General features: G+C 33.3%; 1 protein-coding gene across 1 annotated transcript; it reads right to left on the reverse strand.

Moving 5' to 3' along the window:
* Window positions 1-6965: 6965 nt before the first annotated feature.
* On the reverse strand, window positions 6966-9398 carry LOC116170691. Its single transcript, XM_031487196.1, has 3 exons — window positions 9042-9398; window positions 7785-7969; window positions 6966-7725 (listed from the first exon to the last, which is right to left on the reverse strand). Exons 1-3 carry the CDS (start codon window positions 9198-9200, stop codon window positions 6966-6968), a joined length of 1104 nt encoding a protein of 367 aa, XP_031343056.1. The 5' UTR covers window positions 9201-9398.
* Window positions 9399-9649: the final 251 nt, after the last annotated feature.

Below are 9649 nucleotides of genomic sequence, written 5' to 3' on the forward strand. Positions count from 1 at the left end.
AACGCAAGACTTGTACCGCCAACGATCTACAATAACCAAACCGGCTTTAATTCGTGCAACCGAGAACTTGAAGGATTTGAATATAGACACGCCCACTCTATTCCTCCAAAGTATACATGAGTATCCCCCGTGGTGCAAGCCAAATGTTACCTTTAGGCTGGATTTGTCAGTTTTCAACAAACAGTGTACACAAAAAAGTACCTACAGAGTACATTTTAACAATATAATTAAGGAATATCCCCACGACGTAATTATATACACTGATGGTTCGAAAACGGAGAATGGAGTGGGAAGTGCCATATATGTAAATGGAGAAGGGTTTCACTGGCGTCTTAATAATATGGCTAGTATTTATACGGCGGAACTATATGGATTGTGGCAAGCGTTACTATATATACGACACAATGTCATTAAAACAGCCTTGATATGCACAGACTCTTTAAGCATAGTGAGTTCATTAAGTAAAAAAGTAACTTCGAACAACGCATTAGAGAATATAATATTAGCATTATTATATGATGTCTGCAATAAAAGTAATAAAACGATAGTGATAATATGGGCACCTGGGCATGTAGGTATTGCCGGTAATGAAGAGGCCGACGAATTCGCACGAAACGGAAGCAACTTAACAAATGTAGATATGATACCCGTTCTATCTGAAGATTTTAAATATAGGATAAAGATTAATATCAATGACTTGTGGCAAACGAAATGGCATTCTGAAAATACCCAACTGAGGCACATTAAACCGTCCATTAAGCCATGGAAACCTAGATTACTTACAAGGCGACAATCTACAGCGCTAACGAGGGCAAGAATAGGCCATACTAACCTTACCCATCTCCATCTTCTAGGGAAGGTAGGAGTAAATGAGTGCGTGCGATGCGGAGAGAATGTGTCGATGTATCATATATTGATTGAGTGCCGCCAGACCGAAAGGCTGAGAAGAGAGCTAAATCTACCTAATAACCTTAAAAGTATATTTGAAGATACAACTGATGCTGTCAATAGATTACTGTTATTTATTTCTAAGTAGAACTGGTATTTTAAGGAAACTATAATTACTACAGAAAACACTTATTGAATAATAGCTAATAGCCAAAGCAGCTGATGCTAAATAAATAAATAAATTTAAAAAAAATATTTATAGTATCTATCAATATTTACTTTGTGAAGCTCCATTTTATCCTTTGTAAACAAGAAATAAAACGGATATTTTCATTAAAATTATTTAATTGCCACGCGATTCAAGTACTCGATTGTTATATAGAGTTGTCGAAACGCGTTAGCAATTAAATAATTTTTTAGTGAAGATTTGACTTTGAATTATTTCTTCTTTAGAAAGGATTTGTCGTCAAGTGGATTTAGCATACTTAGAAGGCCAATTATTTTAGCCATTTGTTGTTTACATAATTATTATTATTTCAAAAATCCACAGCAACAATATATCTACCGAATATACATTTGATCGAGACAATAAACACATATAAAGTAGTAGCAAAAAATTAAAAGCACAAAGATAAACTGTTAAATTGGCGACTATTTACGCAACAGGATACTAAAAAATATACGTATAACGCAAGGATAATTAAAAAAGAGTTACGACAGTATTTGGTTAACCTTTCCTTAATCATGCTTAAACAACAAAAGCCCACCGGCCTCAGTAAAAAACAAAATTCAAGTAGGTTAAGTAAATGGGTTAGATTGTGATGTAATAAATTTAAGCGTAATTATTAAGTGTATTGAACTGCATTATTGTTTAATAGGTAAGACGCGGCATATCCGGGCTGCCCGCTGCGTAAATCCTATCTCCCGTTCAGTCCAACGCATATGGCAAGAAATCTACGCTGTCCCGCACACGTGTTTGGTGTCCGAAACGCGCTCGAGTCGCCTGCAAACCCATGTGCGGTACAGCGCACTACTACCTAACACGGATACGATTACGTGCCAAAGTTTTTGTATAATCTTTTTACCATCCAGACAGATATGATTAAGTGTCCCACTTTTTGTGTAATATTTTGGGGGAAGGGGAAGGAATGCTTCTACTATTTTCTAACACAAATAAAACGACGATCACTCCTTCCCCAAAAAGATTATACAAAAACTTTGGCACGTAATCGTATCCTTGTTAGGGGGTAAGTCCGCTGTAATGTTCAATCTAGGAGTACGTTAGGTCACTCAATAGTGACGGTGTGCCACCCGCATCTAGATTATCCAGCCCTAAAAAAAGTTTTTTGTCAACATATATTCATGTAAAATTACTAAAAAGAAGAAATCAAAACTTTTTTCACCGTTGATATATTTTTTATTACTAATTTGCATAATACATCACTTCATAAAAACAAAAGCCACTTTGATAAATAAGGTTCAACGATGCCCGCCTGGCCTGGTTTTTTGTTGGTAGTTAGTTAGCTGTTAAATTGATTCCTTATGTTATGAATTCTTTCGGAAATTCACTCAAGGCATTTCGTATATTAACTTTGTAAACGTAAGAATAAGTTCTCTCATAATTCTAGAAAAAGTAGACGACTAGCTAACTAGCGCGATTTGTTTCCTGCAAATTAAAGGCCGCTTTACATTGTGCAATTTTTGTGCAAGGCGAGTTTTGTGCTATGCAAGTTTAAAGATTGTCTTGCCTTGCAATCAACCTTACATTGTGCAATTTTTGAGCAAGTTTAAAATTACAAAACAGTGCTGCCACAGTCCCACCATCATTATTTGTTTGTTTTTCTTTACTTTTTTGCTGAAATATCTTACAGTAAAATGAAAATCATGTGAAGATGAACCTGAACAAAGGTTATTTGACGGTTTAAAATTCGCAGACTAGATTTTTGCACCATGAGTGACACCAGTGAACCCTTCGCGCCCTGTGCAGCTTAAATTGATATGAAACCATTTTATTAAAAATTGTTTTACAGTTGTAGAGAAAACTTTGCATATCGTCGCCAAATTCTCGTTTATTTAGTCGCATTCGAATGTGTTTCATCCCACGACTATCTGTGTTGGTATGAAATTTGATATTCTCATGCTATTTGAAGAACTCAATCCTGCGCACTTAATTTAATACGATAATAACTGTTTTAATGTAGATCTAGTAAGAATCCATCTTCTCTAGCTAGACGGACCCGGGACCACTTTGGTTATACGCATACTGCTTATAAAGTTACTGTCATGAGTGTCACTGCACATGCGCTTGCGCTTAGTTCGACTCGGTACTTCCCACGTGTGTGAATTAAGGTGTATTATTTATCAAGTGACAACCATGAATGAGCAATCTCATCAATAATTACTAATGCGGTTAATGCACTTCATTCGTCTAGTGACGACGACGACTTTGAAAGAGTAGTAGCGACCACCAGAAGATCATTTCGAAGAAATAGTTACAGAAAGAAAAAAACCCAGAAGTATTGGAAGAAAAAGATTGTTTTATTAAGACGTGCCAATGCTGATTTTTACCCAGCTGCAGCGGAAATTATGTATTTAAACGAAATTGGATATGGTAAGATGTAAATTTTTTAATATCTAGCATAATATTAAAATAATGTCGCTGTAGGTGTTCCAAGTGAGAAAGTAGAAATTGCCAGACATTGGTCTATTATACCTGAGCTGGAAGACTATATATTTAGTCTGTATCCTGATGCTCCACTGAGGTTGACAGGTATAAAATTTGCGTTTTGTGATAGACAACGTAAAATAAAGGTAATAGACACTCAGTTGGACACTGTTGAAGACCTTAAAAAAGTTTGTGGCCAAGGAAATTTAATTATCATTCCTAATAGAGATTTGCCAGAAGTTCCTAATGTCAGTGTGTCTAGTAGTACAACACAACAGCAACATGGATCAGCACATACCCAACGTGTAATCAGAGAAACTCTCAGAAATGTAAGAAGTACAGCAACTTCTAGTAATATGAATTGTACTCGAATTGTTAAGTATTTTTTAGATTTATAGTGATATAAATTAATGGTTTTTCCCCATTTTGCAGTCCCTCCACAAGTGAATTCCAACCGAGATTTGCCTGAATGCGCTACTAGCACATCGAATGGCAATTTATCATCCGTACAACAAGTTAGAAGTGAACAACATACAGAATTCAACTGGGAAAGTGTAGACGTACCAGAGGACAATGTAGATATAGTAGTCGATGATAATGAATCACTTCCTATGTCTCCAATAGGTAAATAGTTTTATTGCACATAAATCTGCATAATATAGTGTCATTATTAAAAATGGGAATACCATATAACATGTTATAGTGATGTCGCTTTCAATAGAACAGCAAATGAGTACTCTGTTTTAAGGATATTGCTTTTGTGAGACATTTTAAGTACCTTTACACATTCAAGCTATTCAAATCTTGATTATTTTAGAAGTAAGTTATGTTAAGAACATTCTCACACTGTTTTCTTTTTTGTAGAATTCCCTGAAGTTGATTTAAACAATGCAGAACAGCTAACATTACATTTCCATCGAGACAATGTTTTAGAAGAAATGATGAAGTATTATACAGATGAAACTGTATGTACGAAGCATCTGTTCATCATTTCTGAAAACGAGACAGGAACTGATTGTGGTGGATTAACAAAGGAAGTGTACACGATCTTTTTCAAGAAAGTGGAGGAATTGAACTTTGCAGGCGAAAATGCCCTAATTCCATTTTTGCCGTTACATAGGTACCGAAAAGAGCTCTGCCAATACAAAATAATTGGAAGAGTATTGGATCACTCGACTTGTTTGTTGAAAAGTGTACCTATGAAATATTGCAAAACTTTTATCTTAAAGCTTGCAAATCCAGATGCAATTGTTTCAAGCAATGTATTGTTAAATGATTTTTTAAACTATATCACTCCTTACGAAAGGAGCTTATTGAAAAAAGCAATGCACGACTTTTCTCAACTAACCCCTAGTCAGAAATCTGATGTAACATCATTTTTCACTTGTTACAGTTTATTTGGAAATCCGTCATCCACCGAGTTGGAGGAACAATTATTGTCTATAGCAAGTGAAATTTTGATAACAAAACCAAGTCCCCTTATTGATGAAATCAGAAAGGGGTTAAACTGCTTGCATTATGAAATGTTTTGGATGGCACTCAATGAAGATAATATAGAAATGTTATTTTTAAATCAAAAAATAACAAATGAGAACGTTATCCAAGCCATTGTAACTGCAAACGAATTTTTGACTAATGACCAAGAAAAAATTTTATATTATCTTCAAACATATATTAGAGCCTTAACATTTGAAAGTTTACAGCAGTTTGTATTTTTTGTTACTGGTTCGTATCATTTGCCTGAAAAAATTAACTTAAATTTTATTACTGTTTCTGGTCTTTTAATAAGACCAATCAGTCATACTTGTTCTAATACATTAGAACTGTCTGTTTGTTATAATAACTATCAAGAATTCAAAAGAAACTTGAATATGTATCTTGAATCAGAATATTCATATCAGTATAGTCAGCTTTAACACTACTATAATGTTAAGCGACAAAACTGGTAGCTAGTGGATATATTATTACACATTTTGGTTTTATTTGTTATTTTTAGTTTTAATCGAAAAACTTCTAGAAATAGTTGTTACTTATGTTCATGTATGTATATGTATACGAGTGTTTTATTTGTTAAAATTAATCTGTTCTTGTTTATTATACATAATATAAATGTAGTGAAATTAATTATGTAGGATTAACCCTAAACCTTCTCGATTGCTATGCTAATATTTATGTATGTAGATATTTAACATAATGCCACTAATTCAAAAATGCATGCTTCAAATTTCGTGGTTATATTCAACTGATTTTTACCATTAAGACGCAACAATTTCAAATCGCTTATGCTTATCTAATCAGAACGGTATTACATCGATTATATCATTCATACGACATTGAGCCAATCAAAACTTCCACTTTCCTTAGATACCAATGCATTAATAAGCGATTATACCCTTGACGACGTAATATAATCGATTTGGTGTTTTCGCTATGTCATTTAAAGTCATAAATCTAGTATACACTATATTTAATAACAATAACTGTCAAAATAAAATTCTATTCAGTATATAATCGTGTCGAATACCACTCGAGCATTACAAAATAATTTTTATACTACCTCGTAACTCGACGAATAATCCGTTGAAACACCACTCGACCTTCGGTCTCGTGGTGTTTCGGATCATTCGTCTCGTTATTCGGTAGTATAATCGATTATTTTGTATGCTCTTGTGATATTATAATTGACAATTCAACTCATCTGACAAATGTCACATTTTGACCAATAAGACGCAACGATTTCAAATTGCTTATCCAATCTGGTATTGTCACTGCGAAAATACAACTTTCATTGAATTGTCATGACGAATACAACTCGTGTTAGGAATCTTTTGGTAATTTTTATCGGCCAGACCACTCGTAGCTGTTGCCTTTGGAAAATCGGCAGTCGCACCGATTTTCATTGTAACAGCTATTCGTGGTCTGGCCGAAAATTACTGGCAAGATTCCAAGCACTTTTATTATATATGAAAATACCACTATTAGTATTTTCACTTACTGCTCGGCCACACCACCCATAGCTTTTGTGTAACTGCATTGGTTACAAGGGAAATATCAAATTTTTTTTTTCAAACACCTTGACACAAATTTTCAAAATAAAAGATTAATATGCCTCCTGGCCATGTGTGTACAAAGTTTATTTTTTACTCTCAATACATTAAGTTTATGCTACACTACGCTTAACTAAATTTAACTTTACGCCTTTACTGAAATGGAAATATTAGAAATTCTTATAACTATACGACAAGAAAAACTTTCGATATATTACAAACAACAGTATGCAAGCGTAAAATTTAAATGATTTTTATACAGATAATAAATTATTCTTATTTAAACTACAAAAACACATCCTACAAAAAAAACTAAATATCATACTTTCCATATTTCTACTCACATGTTACAAGTGTTCATGCAATCAAGTGAAATTAAAATTGTTCAGGTATTCGACACAAGATATAAATTTATTTCTGTTGGTCATCTCTGAATCATTAATAATGTTATTTATAAATTGTTGTTGATCAACTGTAAAAGAATATGAATTCTGTGATAAATTTACGTCTTCAGCAATGGCTGAGACAGTTAAGCCATATTGATCTTGATATTGTTGCTGTAGACGTAATTGAAGTGGAAGCTCGTTTTGTGTTAATTCGGTAATGGCAGTTTGGTTTGAATTAATGTTTTGTAAAAAACCATGTACCCATATTTCATTAGGCGTCCTATTATGCTCTGTGCGAATTTTGTGATTATTCCACGCATTTTTGAATTGCTCTAACTGCTTATTAATTAAAGGAGAAAAAATTGTATGTAGAATGCAACGATGAATATTGTTTGCAGGATCTAAAATATTGTCTTCCTCCATTTTATAAAACAAGTTATAAAAATTTGTAACAACTTGAGAAAACACATCTACCCACAGTCTTTCGATACGTTGGTTATGTACCGACTTGCCAGTGATGTGACTCCCTCTTCTAAGCCCCCTAAGTGAGTTCATTAATATTGCCACAAATAAGTTTTCGAATCCATGGTCCGAGCGTACACGTGATGGAAGTCCATATTTTTTCACAGCAGGGATAAATAATTTCAGCACTGTAGAAGCAGTGATAGATGATTCACACTGAACATATATTATAACACGGAAATAACCATCTATACATCCATGTGTGACTAACCCCCATCTAAAGTGTGACAACAAACATGAAACTACACAACAATATTAACTACAATATTCACCCACCTAGAAAGCTTCATGTGTGCATCCATGTGCCAAAGAGAATTCGGAGTAGGAACTTTATATACTCTTCTCTTTATCGATCGACTCCAACGTTTACCAGCAGCAAGAGGATTGACATTGTTCAATAAGTTTCTAATTTCTTGTCTTTGTAAAACTATACCTTCCGATTTTAAATACCCTGCCATCATCTTAGATACAAAACAATTACTTATATTAACTATATCTCTATTGCCTACTGTATGTGTACCACAAAGATGTGGCTATATACAACTATTGACTTGAAATTTTTCAGTTTGGAATTAGAAAGGTATTCCCCAAGAATAGATTATCTGTTTTCATTGTAATACTCATCAACATACAGGGTCGCTTTTATGTATGGAAACGGTCGATTATTTGCTAAAGTAAGATAGCTAGCGACGAATGTTAAATCATTGAATATATTATTCAATGGTTAAATACAAAACTTTTAGGGTTTTAGAAATCTATTACACTGCACATAAACTAAGTATACAAGATCATGCAAAAGCCATGCAAGAACAAAGTTACTTTATTTTAAATGGAACCCCCTGTATATTATTCAATATTTCAATTATTTACAAGATTCTAAAAAAAATGTTAAGCACACTACATACCCAATCTTAACCGTTTTCCAGATATCGAATGTCGAATATTGTTTTCAAATAAATTTGAATAATTATAAATAAATAAATAAATTTGTTCTTCCATCGCTTTTTGATTGATCCTGTATACTTAATTTATGTGCAGTGTAATAGATTTCTAAAAACCCTAAGAGGTTTGTATTTAACATTCTTCGCTAGCTATCTTACCTTTTATTGCAACTACCTAGTGCAAATTGGCATTGTATTTAACAACTGAAAGTTCCACTACCTACTTTAAAATTATCCTTTATTGAGATATGTAAATCAATCTCACCCACCATTCTACCAAATGTGTGCATATTATAGTAAAGTATCAAAGGCAGGTTTCCAATAGTTTGTAAAATTTCAAGTCTACAGTTTCTTATATAATTTACCACATGTAAAGGGGATCTCTGACACAATCGACAATGTTGGGCAAAAGAGTATAAAGCATTTTTCACTTAAAAGTGATCAAAAAATACAATTTTTAACCAAAAATACACGTTCAAAAATCAATAGGTAGTAAACTTGCTAAAATCATCATGACTGCAGATCCATCCATTATGTCCATCGCATCATATGACCTCCTTTACGAAGTGAAATGATATATATCAATACTTACAACACTACCAGCATTAGGGAATTTTTCTTGAAGATCTCCAATTTTTGTTATCAATTCCTCTGCTGTCAAATTATTGCTGTATCGGTCTCTCAAGTGTATTCCATATTTATAGCATCTTTTATATACAGTTGCGACACTGCATTTAAAATGATTTGCCATTTTTCGAGCTGTATAACCAACCCTGTTCGTGAAAAAGTTTTAATTGTGAATATGTTATATTGAATGAAGGTCGTCCTTTGTCTGAAACAAAAAAAAATTGAGTTGAGCCATAGTTGACAAATTTACAATTTTAAACAAGTGAAAAAAAGAATGTGAGAAGTTCATGATTTCTTGTAAATAGACCAACATTAATTTTAAGAAACAGACTTCCCCCAAAATCAGATATCCATATGCTTAAGAAATATATTTGCTGTATTATAATAACTTACCTCCACTTATGGTATCAGCATTATAAGACGATGACATTTCAGTGACACACATATTCTTTAATTCATTGATGCAATCAGATATTGCTATGTAACTGGATTCATTTAATCCCTCTCTAATTCTGTTTAAATTAACGTCACACTACTGCAACCGTTGTAAGATATCACAGGGACCGCATTCTA

Source organism: Photinus pyralis, unplaced genomic scaffold (assembly GCF_008802855.1).
Source record: "Photinus pyralis isolate 1611_PpyrPB1 unplaced genomic scaffold, Ppyr1.3 Ppyr1.4_LG5, whole genome shotgun sequence".
Taxonomy (NCBI): Eukaryota; Metazoa; Arthropoda; class Insecta; order Coleoptera; family Lampyridae; genus Photinus; species Photinus pyralis.